Below are 15,635 nucleotides of genomic sequence, written 5' to 3' on the forward strand. Positions count from 1 at the left end.
GGCTAAAGATAAAGAAGTGAGAGGAACAAAACTTGTTGTGACAGGATTGAAAGAAGGAGCATTCTACAGATTTAGAGTTAGAGCAGTCAACATTGCCGGCATTGGAGAACCTGGAGAAGTCACAGATGCCATTGAAATGAAGGACAGACTTGGTAATTACTGATGTTTCTCTTGTTTTATCAATGTTTGCATTTTGGATTGGAAATGAAAAGCAACTTACTATTTTTAAATTGTTTTCCAGAATTACCTGACCTTCAGTTAGATGCCAGCGTCAGAGATAGAATTGTGGTCCATGCTGGAGGGGTGATTCGGATCATCGCCTATGTGTCTGGAAAGCCTCCTCCAACTGTTACCTGGAACATGAATGAAAGAGCTTTACCTCAAGAGGCCACCATTGAGACCACAGCCATTAGCTCATCCATGGTCATCAAGAATTGCCAGAGGAGCCACCAAGGCGTCTATTCTCTTCTTGCTAAAAATGCAGCAGGGGAAAGAAAGAAGACAATTATCGTTGATGTATTAGGTAAAAACTCAGTTTGTCCACACATCTTTTAAAAATAACATTTTATGTCATCTACAAGAAAGATGTACTATTAAGAAAACTATATTACAAATATTTTGGAAAATAAGAAAAATTACCCACAATCCCGTTAACCTCTATTATTAGCATTTTTAAAAATTCCCTCCTTACTGTTTATCTAATATATACTTTAACATGGCTGTACTCCTACTATGAAGTCCTGTATGTTGCCTTTTTTATATAGCATGCTACCATAAGCATTTACTGTATTATTATGTAGTCTTTATAAAAGCAACTTTCCTGCAAATGTCCAAGAATGTTTAACAGTTTGCTAATAAGATTGACCATTTTTCACATCATCAGTTCAGTTCAGTTCAGTCGCTCAGTCATGTCCGACTCTTTGCGACCCCATGAATCGAAGCACGCTAGGCCTCACTGTCCCGTCACGAACTCCCGGAGTTCACTCTGACTTACGTCCATCGAGTCAGTGATGCCATCCAGCCATCTCATCCTCTGTCGTCCCCTTCTCCTCCTGCCCCGAATCCCTCCCAGCATCAGAGTCTTTTCCAATGAGTCAAATAGGACCTGCTATTTATTATAATAATGCAAAAATCCCTTTCAAGCTGTCTGCATTCTAATCAAAGAGAAGCATCATATTGGATTATCAATATTGCATTTCTAGTCCCTGAATATTGAGTTGAACTCTGCAGGGCTTGTTCCCACCTCTCTCTGACTGCTCTCTTCCAGTCATTTGCTCAGAAAGTGAAGCCTTCCTACTCACATCTCTCTCTCAGCATGTCTCTAGGCTCAGCCATACTCCAAACACCCAATTCTTATGTTAAAATAACCAGTTCTCTATTGAGCATAATTCATATTATGAAACTAGTTTGTTTTATTAATGAAAATGACATGAAGAAACAATCTCATCGAGCAATTCTTCTGTCCAATGGCTATTACTTTACAAACTGGTGTATTTCCAGGTTAAACTGCAACCGTCTCACTGGTCATTCTGAGATTTGGGGTCTTCTGTGCTACTCAGATTCACTGATCACCCTGAAAAAATTCTCTCCCCCTTTTCCTTCTGGAGAGTAAACTAAACACAAAAAATAGTCATGCCGCTCCTCACCCTTCTCCCATCTCCCTCTGTGCACTTTCCTCCCAACATCACCCTCTTATCTGACTCACAAATTACTAAAAAATTTTTATATATGTGTGTATATATATATAAAGCTGTTCCATAAGTGTCCATTAAAGCAGGGGCAATCAGTAACTACTGCAAACTTACTTTATTTTAAAATATGGTTGGATATAGACATCAGGAAAGAAAGGAAAAAAAAACCTCAATAAACACAAAATCTTGCTTTTTTCGTAACAGTATTTTTGTCTCCCTTTTAAAAACAGAGGGTAACAAATATTGAGCCCTGTAGTTCATTGACGTCAAACAACTAGAAACCTTCCCCTCTTATTTCTAGATGTACCAGGTCCCGTTGGAATACCATTCCTAGCTCACAACCTGACCAATGACTCCTGCAAGCTGACATGGTTCTCACCAGAAGATGATGGGGGCTCTCCCATCACCAATTATGTCATTGAAAAGCGGGAAGCTGACCACAGAGCATGGACCCCGGTGACATACACAGTTACCCGACATAATGCTACCGTCCAGGGTCTCATTCAAGGAAAAGCCTACTTTTTCCGAATTGCGGCTGAAAATAGTATTGGCATGGGCCCATTCACTGAGACCACAGATGCACTTGTCATAAGAGATCCAATCAGTAAGTACAGTTTAAAACAATTTCATCCTTAATCACTTCTTCACTCATTTAATCAAAGACTGTAGTGACAAAAGAGGTGTATAAATAAATGCCAAACATTTCTTTCATTTGACAAATACTCAGTATCTGATGTTGGTTCTATTTGAATGTGACTGTGAAAGGGATTATGGGAATACATATTCCTCAGATCCTTCCATATAATACTGCGCTTTTAAAATTTTCACTTAATGGCATAAACATGAAGTAGTTTACTAACCCTGAAACCACCAGCTCTGGAGAACTTTCCTGAATTATCTGGTCTCAATTAACCTCGATTTTGTCATCTGGAAATCAGTGTGTATTGGATCGCTTTTAGCTACTCATTTTATGTTGAGATCTCTTTTGTCACTTACCAAACAGTTTAATGTTTAAATGCAATCCTCAGAAAGTAATATTTACCACATTCTCCTACAGTTTTAACATTTGTCTCACTGTCACTCTACACTTGTAGCTGTACCAGAGCGTCCTGAAGACCTGGAAGTCAAAGAAGTTACCAAAGGGTCTGTCACTTTGACTTGGAATCCCCCTAAGTATGATGGCGGATCTGACATTATCAACTATGTCCTAGAAAGCCGTCTCATTGGAACTGAGAAGTTCCACAAAGTTACAAGTGACAACTTGATGAGCAGGAAATACACCGTGAAAGGCTTAAAAGAAGGTGATACCTATGAGTACCGTGTCAGTGCTGTCAATATTGTTGGACAAGGCAAACCATCATTTTGCACCAAGCCAATCACTTGCAAGGATGAGCTGGGTATGTGTCAAATGCAGCTTACACTTTGAAAACTTGTACACACATACAGATTTACTGTAAGACATCAGTCAGACTGATTTGCCTTTATCATCATACATTTCAGCTCCTCCAACGCTTGACCTCGACTTCAGAGATAAGCTCACAATTCGAGTTGGTGAAGCTTTTGCCCTCACTGGCCGTTACTCAGGCAAACCAAAGCCTAAAGTTTCTTGGTTCAAAGACGAAGCTGATGTGCTGGAAGATGAGCGCACTCATATAAAGACCACCCCGACGACACTTGCTCTAGAGAAACTCAAGGCCAAGCGTTCAGATTCTGGCAAATACTGTGTGGTTGTGGAGAACAGTACAGGCTCCAGGAAGGGTGTCTGTCAAGTTAATGTTGTTGGTAAGTATTATTTAGCAAGTATTAGAAACATTCTGTTCTTTCCGAAGCAGAAGTGGAAATAACATTTTGTGCTGTGTTTTTTTTTTTTTTTTTCCTTTTATTCAGACCGTCCCGGACCACCAGTAGGACCAGTTATTTTTGATGAGGTGACAAAAGATTACATGGTTATCTCTTGGAAGCCGCCTTTAGATGACGGAGGCAGTGAAATTACCAATTACATTATTGAGAAGAAGGAGGTGGGCAAAGACGTTTGGATGCCTGTGACATCTGCAAGTGCCAAAACAACATGCAAAGTTTCTAAACTGCTTGAAGGAAAAGATTATATTTTCCGGATACATGCTGAAAACCTGTATGGAATAAGTGATCCTCTGGTGTCTGACTCAATGAAAGCCAAAGATCGCTTCAGTATGCATCGTATTTCTTTTCAGTGATTTAATGTTTGCTGTTGTTAACAGGAAGAATTAAATCTCTAACACATTGTGCTAACGTTTGTTATAGGGGTTCCTGATGCACCTGACCAGCCAATCGTTACAGAAGTTACCAAAGACTCTGCGTTAGTCTCCTGGAACCAGCCACATGATGGAGGAAAGCCCATCACAAACTACATCCTGGAAAAGAGAGAAACTATGTCTAAACGATGGGCTAGAGTTACCAAAGAGCCTATCCACCCATACACTAAATTTAGGGTTCCTGATCTTCTAGAGGGGTGTCACTATGAATTCCGGGTTTCTGCAGAAAATGAAATTGGTATTGGAGACCCAAGTCCACCATCCAAACCAGTCTTTGCTAAAGACCCAATTGGTATAGTACTACAGCATTCTTTCAGCTTGCATTTTATCTGAGTTTGTTTCCAGCTGTATTCTAACTCTGTTTTGATTTTCTTTTTTATTCTGTAGCTAGGCCAAGTCCACCTGTTAATCCTGAAGCAATAGATACAACATGTAATTCAGTCGATCTAACCTGGCAGCCACCACGTCGTGATGGTGGGAGCAAGATTCTGGGTTACATTGTTGAGTACCAGAAAGTTGGAGATGAAGAATGGAAAAGAGCCAATCACACTCCTGAGTCTTGTCCTGAAACTAACTATAAAGTCACTGGTCTTCGGGATGGCCAATCCTATAAGTTCAGAATAATAGCAGTCAACGCAGCTGGCGAGTCAGATCCGGCTCATGTTCCTGAGCCAGTGCTAGTAAAGGACAGGCTCGGTGAGTACAGGCATTCTCAGTTGCCTCTGCCAGGAAGACAGGTTTCATTGTCTGTGCTTAATTGTAAAATACATGAACAAAGCAAATCTGAAAGTACCATTCTCTTTATTCTAGAACCCCCCGAGTTGATTCTTGATGCCAACATGGCAAGAGAACAACACATAAGGGTTGGTGATACTCTGAGGCTTAGTGCCATCATCAAAGGCGTGCCATTCCCAAAAGTAACCTGGAAAAAGGAAGACAGAGAGGCTCCAACTAAAGCAAGAATTGACGTTACTCCAGTTGGCAGCAAGCTTGAAATTCGTAATGCTGCCCATGAAGATGGTGGCATTTACTCCTTAACAGTGGAGAATCCAGCTGGTTCAAAAACTGTCTCAGTAAAAGTACTCGTATTAGGTAAGAATTTTAGTGCTCGTGATGTCCTTAATGCAATAACATATAAAAGTAACTCAATACATTTTGAGTTCTTAGCTGGATTAAATCACTTACATAACTGCGTTGTTTAACACTTTTCAGATAAGCCTGGGCCACCTAGAGATCTGGAAGTCAGTGAAATAAGGAAAGATTCTTGTTACCTTACTTGGAAGGAACCCCTGGATGATGGTGGTTCTGTTATTACAAATTATGTGGTTGAGAGGAAAGATGTTGCCAGTACCGAGTGGTCACCTCTTTCAACTACATCAAAGAAAAAGAGTCACTTGGCTAAACATCTTAATGAAGGCAATCAGTATGTCTTCCGAGTTGCTGCTGAGAACCAGTATGGACGTGGTCCCTTTGTGGAAACACCTAAACCCATCAAAGCTGTGGATCCCCTACGTAAGTTGCTCTCTTTGGATACAAAAGTACTGTTTGACTGTCTTTGAGAATATTGTTTATTCATCATAACTTCTTCTGAAAAGATCCCCCAGGGCCACCCAAGAACCTACACCATGTAGATGTTGACAAGACTGAAGTCTCCCTTGTTTGGAATAAGCCAGACCGCGATGGCGGCTCTCCAATCACAGGATATTTGGTAGAATATCAGGAAGAGGGCACCCAAGACTGGATTAAGTTCAAGACCGTGACAAACTTAGAGTGTGTTGTTACTGGACTACAACAAGGAAAGACCTATAGATTCCGGGTAAAAGCTGAAAACATTGTGGGTCTTGGTCTCCCTGACACAACTATCCCAATAGAATGTCAAGAAAAACTAGGTAAAGTTTAGATTGGCACTATTTTCTTTCTTTTTAAAATTATTCATGTTGTGATATTATCCATATTGTCAAAAGCAAAATCTAATTTCCTCATGTTCACTTTCCAGTGCCTCCATCTGTGGAGCTGGATGTGAAATTAATTGAAGGCCTTGTGGTAAAAGCCGGAACTACAGTCAGATTCCCTGCCATCATCAGAGGTGTGCCCATTCCTACTGCAAAGTGGACAACCGATGGGAATGAGATTAAAACAGATGAACACTATACAGTTGAAACTGACAACTTCTCGTCAGTACTCACCATTAAGAACTGCTTAAGGAAAGACACTGGGGAATATCAGATCACAGTGTCCAATGCAGCCGGCACCAAAACAGTAGCCGTACATCTTACTGTCCTTGATGTTCCTGGTCCACCAACAGGCCCTATTAATATCCTGGAAGTTACCCCTGAATGTATGACTATATCATGGCAGCCACCTAAGGATGATGGGGGAAGCCCGGTGATAAACTACATCGTTGAGAAAAAAGACACAAAGAAAGATACATGGGGTGTGGTCTCTTCAGGTAGCAGCAAGACAAAGTTGAAAGTCCCACACCTGCAAAAGGGATATGAATATGTCTTCCGAGTGAAAGCAGAGAATAAGATTGGTATCGGCCCTCCTCTTGACTCTGTACCTACTGTTGCTAAACATAAATTTAGTCCTCCATCTCCTCCTGGTAAACCAGTGGTTACTGACATTACTGAAAACGCTGCAACAGTGGCGTGGACCCTGCCAAAATCTGATGGTGGGAGTCCAATAACTGGTTACTATCTGGAGCGTCGAGAAGTAACAGGCAAATGGGTGCGAGTCAACAAAACTCCTCTAGCGGACCTGAAGTTCAGAGTGACTGGACTCTATGAGGGAAATACATATGAGTTTAGAGTGTTTGCTGAGAATCTTGCAGGACTAAGCAATCCATCCCCAAGTTCTGATCCAATAAAAGCTTGCCGGCCCATCAAACCACCTGGACCACCTATTAATCCTAAGCTGAAAGACAAGACCAGAGAATCAGCTGATCTGGTATGGACAAAGCCTCTCAGCGATGGTGGTAGCCCCATTCTGGGCTATGTTGTAGAATGTCAGAAAGCTGGGACAACACAGTGGAACAGGATTAACAAAGATGAACTCATTAGGCAGTGTGCCTTTAGGGTACCTGGACTCATCGAAGGAAATGAGTACAGATTCCGTATAAAGGCAGCTAACATTGTGGGAGAGGGAGAGCCACGCGAACTAGCAGAATCTGTAATTGCAAAGGACATCCTTCATCCTCCAGAAGTAGAACTTGATGTAACCTGCCGTGATGTCATCACCGTCAGAGTGGGCCAGACTATCCGCATTCTTGCTCGGGTCAAAGGCAGACCTGAACCAGACATAACTTGGTCCAAGGAAGGCAAAGCATTGGTCCGAGATAAGCGGGTTAACATCATTCACGATCTACCTCGTGTTGAGTTGCAAATTAAAGAAGCTGTTAGAGCTGATCATGGCAAGTACATCATCTCAGCCAAGAACAGCAGTGGACATGCCCAAGGTTTTGCTATCGTTAATGTCCTTGACAGACCTGGGCCTTGCCAGAACTTAAGGGTCACCAACGTAACCAAAGAGAACTGTACAATTTCTTGGGAAAACCCACTAGACAATGGTGGCTCAGAAATAACAAACTTTATAGTGGAATATCGCAAACCAAATCAGAAAGGCTGGTCAATTGTCGCCTCGGATGCCACTAAGCGATTAATCAAGGCCAACCTCTTAGCCAACAACGAATACTATTTCCGAGTTTGTGCAGAGAATAAAGTAGGTGTTGGGCCAACCATTGAAACCAAAACTCCAATTCTGGCTATTAACCCTATTGATAGACCAGGGGAGCCTGAAAACCTTCATATTGCAGATAAAGGAAAGACATTTGTCTATCTAAAATGGAGGCGGCCTGATTATGATGGTGGTAGCCCAAATCTATCATATCATGTTGAAAGGAGGCTGAAGGGCGCTGCTGATTGGGAAAGAGTGCATAAAGGAAGCATTAAAGAAACCCACTACATGGTTGACAAATGTGTGGAAAACCAGATTTATGAGTTCAGAGTGCAAACAAAGAATGAAGGTGGGGAAAGTGACTGGGTAAAGACAGAGGAAGTTGTTGTGAAGGAAGACTTACAGAAACCAGTACTCGACCTGAAGTTAAGTGGTGTGCTCACTGTCAAAGCAGGAGACACCATTCGACTTGAGGCAGGTGTTAGAGGCAAACCGTTTCCAGAAGTTTCCTGGACCAAGGACAAAGATGCTACAGACTTAACAAGATCACCAAGGGTCAAGATTGACACCAGTGGTGATTCGTCTAAATTCTCTCTCACTAAAGCAAAGCGAAGTGATGGTGGTAAATACGTAGTTACAGCAACTAACACAGCTGGCAGTTTTGTGGCCTTTGCCACTGTGAACGTTTTAGATAAGCCTGGTCCTGTAAGGGATCTGAAAATTACTGATGTGTGTAGTGACAGGTGTTCTCTTCGCTGGGATCCACCGGAGGATGATGGTGGCTGTGAGATCCAAAATTATATTTTAGAAAAATGTGAGAGCAAGAGAATGGTTTGGTCCACCTTTTCCTCTACTATCTTGACACCTGGTACTACAGTAACACGTCTCATAGAAGGAAATGAATATATCTTCAGAGTCCGTGCAGAAAATAAAATAGGCACAGGGCCTCCAACAGAAACTAAGCCAGTCATTGCAAAAACCAAATATGATAAACCTGGTCGCCCTGATCCCCCAGAAGTCACTAAAGTAAGCAAAGAAGAGATGACCGTGGTTTGGGCGCCACCTGAATATGATGGTGGAAAGTCCATCACAGGATACTATTTGGAGAAAAAGGAAAAACATTCAATGCGATGGGTCCCTGTCAACAAGAGTGCAATTCCCGAGAGACGTCTAAAAGTACAGAATCTCCTTCCAGGACATGAGTATCAGTTCCGTGTCAAGGCAGAAAATGAAGTTGGAATTGGAGAACCAAGCTTGCCATCAAGACCAGTGGTGGCAAAAGACCCCATAGGTATGATGTTCTTGTTTTTCTCTGGCATTATATCAACTCTTAATCTCAAACACAGAGGTATTAGACAAGTAAGTTAAATCCACAACATCAAAACTTTATCTTAGCCATTATTTTTCCAAATAGATCTTTTGCCAAATCACCTAAAATGTAAGAACAATGGTAGATTCTAAATTTACAAAGGAACATAAGGAGGACTTAGTTAGCAATTGAGAAATTGAATGTACTATCTGTGGTTAATTAAGAATAGACTGTATAAAATTATACATGAACATATCACTAATCATGGTTAACCATGTGTAAATTTATTCTTACATAATTTACTTTCAGAACCACCTGGTCCACCAACCAATCTCAAAGTGGTTGATACAACCAAAAGTTCCATAACTCTTGGGTGGGGAAAACCAGTGTATGATGGTGGTGCGCCAATCATCGGCTATGTTGTGGAAATGAGGCCTAAAAAACCAGACATGTCACCAGATGAAGGCTGGAAAAGGTGCAATGCTGCAGCGCAACTTGTCCGCATGGAATTCACCGTGACCAGCTTGGATGAAAACCAGGAATATGAGTTCAGGGTTTGTGCCCAAAACCAAGTTGGCATCGGGCGCCCTGCAGAACTAAAGGATGCTATTAAACCTAAAGAAATCCTAGGTGAGGCCCTAGGTGATCACTTGGTTCATTGTTTCACTTCTCACATGACTTCCCCACATTCTGAAGTCAACTAATGGCCTCCGTGTCATTTGTAGAACCTCCGGAGATTGACCTGGATGCCAGCATGAGGAAACTGGTCACCGTGAGGGCAGGATGCCCCATCCGACTATTTGCCATCGTGAGAGGGCGACCAGCCCCTAAGGTCACCTGGAGAAAAGTGGGTATTGATAACGTGGTCAGAAAGGGACAGGTCGATTTGGTTGACACCATGGCCTTCCTCGTCATCCCCAATTCTACGCGTGACGACTCAGGAAAATACTCCTTGACGCTTGTGAACCCAGCGGGAGAAAAGGCCGTGTTTGTGAATGTCAGAGTATTAGGTGGGTGGTGAAGAACTGTCTTCCTCCCCTTCAGAAACTCCGTAGTTAATCAGGAGGCTGAGGGAACTCATATGTCTAATCTTGTGGTTCTTTACAGATACCCCTGGGCCCGTGTCTGATTTAAAAGTCTCGGATGTCACTAAAACATCATGCCACATTTCCTGGGCCCCTCCTGAGAATGATGGCGGGAGCCAGGTGACACATTATATTGTGGAGAAACGTGAGGCCGAGAGAAAGACATGGGCGACAGTCACCCCAGAAGTGAAGAAAACGAGCTTCCATGTCACCAATCTTGTCCCCGGGACAGAGTATTTCTTCAGAGTAACTGCTGTCAACGAGTATGGCCCCGGTGTCCCAACAGATGTCCCCAAACCAGTGCTTGCGACGGACCCTCTAAGTAAGTCACATCCTTTCTCCCCTCTTAACCCCAGTCCCCGATTTCAATCAAGTCAAGACACCAAACACTTAACAAATACCAAAACCCTAAAGGGCTTTAACTCGTAGAAACCTACACAGCACAAGAAAATATCTCACTCACTGAAGACTTCTGATCTGCCTCCTCGAGTACTTTTTACTTTGAACAGCCCGAACCACCTTTCCCACATACTTTGAAGCAGGTGGCATATGAAAACATTGATGTATATTACAAAGGGATGGATTTGGCGACCTGTACAGTTTTTTCTTAATCATGTTTTTCTTCCAGGTGAGCCGGATCCCCCCAGGAAACTCGAGGTTACCGAAATGACAAAGAACAGCGCTGTATTAGCCTGGTTACCACCCCTGCGTGACGGAGGCGCTAAAATCGATGGCTACATCGTTAGTTACAGGGAAGAGGAGCAGCCTGCAGATCGCTGGACAGAGTACTCAGTGGTGAAAGACCTCAGCCTGATTGTCACTGGCCTCAAGGAAGGGAAGAAATACAAATTTAGAGTAGCGGCCAGAAATGCCGTGGGAGTCAGTTTGCCGAGAGAAGCTGAAGGCGTGTACGAAGCCAAAGAACAGCTATGTAAGTGGACACTGAGTCATTTTTATCATGTGATAAAAGTTTACAAGAATTTTCTTTTGACATGGAGACATTTTTCCCTGAAGAATCTAATTCCATAAATACCTGAAATATAGGAGAGAATAGTGGTTTTAAAACATTTGCACCCACAACACATGGTAAAACAACTTAAATCATGACACAGTACACACAGACATATATATAACTTTAAAAAGAAGTTTCTTAGAGCAACACCCATCCTTATGTATGCTGGACTCTGGTATTTTCAATTCAATCTCATTCTTTTTAAAAAGTATTAGCAGTGATGCAAACATCACCTGGAACCTGCTAATGGGTTATTATTCACCACTTAAAAAACACTAGTATAGTTCCTCATTAGAGGAAATTTAACCTCCCCACAAAATTATCTTCCTCTTACTTTCAGTGCCACCCAAGATCCTCATGCCAGAGCAAATTACTATCAAAGCTGGGAAGAAACTCCGAATCGAAGCCCATGTGTATGGAAAGCCTAATCCGGTCTGTAAATGGAAAAAAGGAGAAGATGACGTTGTCACGTCCAGCCACCTGGCTGTGCATAAAGCAGACAATTCTTCAGTTCTGATCATAAAAGATGTTACTAGGAAAGACAGCGGTTACTATAGCCTCACTGCAGAGAACAGTTCTGGGACAGACACTCAGAAGATCAAAGTCATTGTCATGGGTAGGTTCAGCATTAGACAAACAGCCATCCACATGTGAAGATCAGAAGCATTTTTTCCAGTCCCATTCCTGTCCTTACCTTTCTCTCCTCTCGGTTCACGCAGACGCTCCTGGACCCCCCCAGCCTCCGTTTGACATTTCTGACATAGACGCCGATGCCTGCTCCCTGTCCTGGCACATTCCTCTGGAGGACGGAGGCAGTAACATCACCAATTACATCGTGGAGAAGTGTGACGTGAGCCGAGGTGACTGGGTGACAGCTCTAGCTTCAGTGACAAAAACTTCCTGCAGGGTTGGAAAACTGATCCCAGGCCAAGAGTACATCTTCCGGGTCCGTGCAGAGAATCGATTTGGCATTTCAGAGCCTCTTACATCTCCGAAGATGGTGGCTAAGTTCCCATTTGGTATGTTCCTTTTAGGACGAAAAACTGAACTGTTTTCTTTCTAATCTGTTACTTGGGCTAGAAACTGACATTTCCCTGGTTTTCATCTCCAGGTGTTCCCAGTGAACCCAAGAACGCACGAGTCACTAAAGTCAACAAAGACTGCATCTTTGTGGCATGGGACAGACCCGACAGCGACGGAGGCAGCCCCATTACTGGCTACCTGATTGAACGCAAAGAAAGAAACAGTTTGCTCTGGGTGAAAGCCAATGACACCCCTGTCCGGTCAACTGAATATCCCTGTGCTGGCCTGGTAGAAGGCCTTGAGTATTCATTCAGAATTTATGCCCTAAACAAAGCTGGATCCAGCCCACCCAGCAAACCAACTGAATATGTGACTGCAAGAACTCCAGTTGGTGAGAAGTTTTATTTTTTTAAAGTATTATGAGGACACATTTAAATCTTAGCATCTTTAAATGTTACTATTTCCATTCAGGGATATGTTCTGGGTGATACAGTGAAATAGAACATTTCTGCTGTTAAGACAAATGCTGAGAATATCTCTTTTGGTTCTAGATCCTCCTGGCAAGCCTGAAGTCATTGATATTTCCAAGAGTACTGTATCTCTTGTCTGGGCTCGTCCTAAGCATGATGGAGGCAGCAAAATTATTGGCTATTTCGTAGAAGCTTGCAAACTTCCTGGTGATAAGTGGATACGGTGTAATACTTCACCTCACCAGATTCCCCAGGAAGAGTTCACAGTGACTGGCTTAGAAGAGAATGCTCAGTATCAATTCAGAGCAATTGCCAAGACCGTAGTAAATATTAGCCAACCTTCTGAACCTTCCGATCCAGTGACTATCATGGCAGAAAGTGGTAAGATTTTGTTGGACATTCTAGGCAAAGAAGACATCACTCATAATATATGTTTCCCCTAATAAAAAACTAAATCTACATCTATGAAAATAAGGACAAATAAAATGATAGGTACTTTGTATACAGACATTAAAAGATTATAGAGAATAACATGTTAAACTAAAAAGATAGCGAACTGTGAAGACCACATACTTTTAACCATACACATGCACAGAAAGATGCCCCCCAAAAATGCACCAAAATGATAAGAGTGAAGCTTTCAGGATGCTGGGATGATGAGTAATATCTTTACTTTTTTCTTTATACTGTCAGCATTATCAAATTTTGGCATTAAACTTGCATTTCTTTTATAATGAATAGTTACTTTAAGAAAATCCCATCTTGAAAAAGATAGCCTATTTATTTCTCACTTTTACAAATAAGCATTATATAATATAGCTTTGCATATATTAAATCCCTTTATCTTACTTCTTTCCAGTACCTCCCAGGATAGACCTGAGCGTGGCTATGAAATCTTTGCTTACCGTGAAAGCTGGAACCAACGTTTGCCTGGATGCTACTGTTTTTGGCAAACCAAAGCCCACAGTCTCTTGGAAGAAGGATGGCACACTGCTGAAACCATCGGAAGGGATCAAGATGGCCATGAAGCGGAACCTGTGCACCCTGGAGCTGTTCAGCGTGACCCGGAAAGACTCAGGGGACTACACCATCACTGCTGAAAACCCAAGTGGCTCCAAATCAGCCACTATCAAGCTCAAAGTGTTAGGTAACTAAAGCATTTCACTAGACTCTCAGGCTGTTCACATTGGTTAATGTGATGTCATAGAATTTACAAAATAACATGTGAGAAAAGATACCTAACTTGATGTTTCTTTTGTCATCATGGAATTATTCTCAACACAGAACAGTAGTGTTTTACAGCTGAAAAGACCATTAGAGATCACGTATTCCAGATACATAATTTTAGATATGAGGAAATTAAAATCTGGAGAAAAGTAACTTCCAAGGTCATACAGGAAGTTAATGATAGTATAAAGACAGCAGCCCAGGTCTCCAGTCCTCCACTCTGTTCATCCCCTATTTCATATGTTTGGGTGAAAGACTTAACTTTTCTTTCGTATCCTTTCAGATAAACCAGGTCCTCCAGCATCCGTTAAAATCAACAAAATGTATTCGGATCGTGCAATGCTTTCTTGGGAACCTCCTCTTGAAGATGGAGGCTCAGAAATCACCAACTACATTGTTGACAAACGTGAAACGAGCAGACCCAACTGGGCGCAAGTCTCTGCTACCGTGCCCATCACCAGCTGCAGTGTAGAGAAGCTGATAGAGGGCCACGAGTATCAGTTCCGAATTTGTGCTGAAAATAAATATGGAGTGGGCGACCCGATCTTAACTGAGCCAGCAATTGCCAAAAACCCATACGGTAAGAACGTTTTCCTGCAGTTTTTCATTCTGCTTTTTAAATATTACCTTTTAGACCGGAACATAAACCTGTCGGTTAATCTCTGCAGACCCTCCCGGACGCTGTGACCCCCCTGTTATTAGCAACGTAACCAAAGACCACATGACAGTCAGCTGGAAGCCCCCAGCAGATGACGGTGGCTCCCCCATCACCGGCTATTTGGTTGAAAAGCGGGAAACCCACGCAGTTAACTGGACTAAAGTCAACAGAAAACCTGTGATAGAAAGAACAATAAAAGCAACAGGTCTCCAAGAAGGCACAGAATATGAGTTCCGAGTTATAGCCATCAACAAGGCTGGACCAGGCAAACCCAGTGATGCCTCCAAAGCTGTTTATGCCCAAGATCCTCTGTGTAAGTTTTCATGGAAGAGTCCCACAGATGTGTGCTAATCAGCATTCAACAACCGGGAATGAGGTCTTCATGAAATTTTTCTATTATTATCCTCAGATCCTCCTGGACCACCAGCTTTCCCCAAAGTATATGACACAACGCGGAGCTCTGTGAGTCTATCCTGGGGCAAGCCAGCCTATGACGGTGGCAGTCCTATCATTGGTTATCTTGTTGAAGTAAAACGAGCTGATTCGGATAACTGGGTGAGGTGCAATTTACCACAGAAGCTCCAGAAAACCCGCTTTGAGGTTACCGGCCTAATGGAAAACACAGAATACCAGTTCCGCGTGTATGCTGTTAATAAGATTGGATACAGTGACCCCAGTGATGTGCCAGACAAACACTGTCCCAAGGACATTTTAAGTAAGTATTACCAGGAGAAATATACAGAGAAAGAAATATATTCCTTTCATCAGTCATACTGTAAGAAGGAATATATAGAACTCCTCTATGTAGATTTATTTATTTACAAGTTTTAGGGTTGGTAACTCTAGAAGTATGTTGTAGGAGAGCTGGGTTGGTACTTTATGGTACTGTATAACAAGCCAATGGAAGGCAAGGTGGTTTGTGGTTTTGAAATGCTTTTCTTACTTACCTGAGAATTTCCTGTCTTCAAAAGATTATGGAATATAGAGATTTTATTGAGAATAAAAAGTTTGTTTTTTTTTTTAACTAAGTAGTGAGCTATTTTGGAGAAGGAAATGGTAGCCCACTCTAGTATTCTTGCCTAGAAAATCCTGTGGACAGAGGAGCCTGGTGGGCTGCTGTCCATGGGGTCGCACAGAGTCGGACACAACTGAAGCGACTTAGCAGCAGCAGCAGTGAGCTATTTATCATTCTTAGGT

The 15,635-nt window shown here is 42.3% G+C and overlaps 1 protein-coding gene across 50 annotated transcripts in view; it reads left to right on the top strand.

Annotated features, from left to right (window-relative positions):
* The window catches only part of TTN (titin), a 276,641-nt gene that overhangs the window by 205,702 nt on the left and 55,304 nt on the right, over positions 1-15,635 (top strand). For all 50 annotated transcript variants that reach the window (XM_045163719.1, XM_045163748.1, XM_045163734.1 and 47 more), the window contains 24 exons: positions 2-152; positions 242-523; positions 1,993-2,295; positions 2,786-3,088; positions 3,192-3,473; positions 3,579-3,878; positions 3,972-4,274; positions 4,370-4,678; positions 4,793-5,074; positions 5,195-5,494; positions 5,578-5,871; positions 5,979-8,945; positions 9,273-9,593; positions 9,689-9,973; positions 10,071-10,370; positions 10,677-10,979; positions 11,401-11,676; positions 11,780-12,079; positions 12,172-12,474; positions 12,635-12,934; positions 13,413-13,700; positions 14,064-14,360; positions 14,449-14,751; positions 14,848-15,153. In XM_045163719.1, the coding sequence (XP_045019654.1) occupies positions 2-152; positions 242-523; positions 1,993-2,295; positions 2,786-3,088; positions 3,192-3,473; positions 3,579-3,878; positions 3,972-4,274; positions 4,370-4,678; positions 4,793-5,074; positions 5,195-5,494; positions 5,578-5,871; positions 5,979-8,945; positions 9,273-9,593; positions 9,689-9,973; positions 10,071-10,370; positions 10,677-10,979; positions 11,401-11,676; positions 11,780-12,079; positions 12,172-12,474; positions 12,635-12,934; positions 13,413-13,700; positions 14,064-14,360; positions 14,449-14,751; positions 14,848-15,153 (9,658 nt within the window). The remainder of the gene's footprint in view (position 1; positions 153-241; positions 524-1,992; positions 2,296-2,785; positions 3,089-3,191; positions 3,474-3,578; positions 3,879-3,971; positions 4,275-4,369; positions 4,679-4,792; positions 5,075-5,194; positions 5,495-5,577; positions 5,872-5,978; positions 8,946-9,272; positions 9,594-9,688; positions 9,974-10,070; positions 10,371-10,676; positions 10,980-11,400; positions 11,677-11,779; positions 12,080-12,171; positions 12,475-12,634; positions 12,935-13,412; positions 13,701-14,063; positions 14,361-14,448; positions 14,752-14,847; positions 15,154-15,635) is intronic.

The sequence above is a fragment of the Bubalus bubalis genome, chromosome 2 (genome assembly GCF_019923935.1).
Source record: "Bubalus bubalis isolate 160015118507 breed Murrah chromosome 2, NDDB_SH_1, whole genome shotgun sequence".
Lineage (NCBI taxonomy): Eukaryota > Metazoa > Chordata > Mammalia > Artiodactyla > Bovidae > Bubalus > Bubalus bubalis.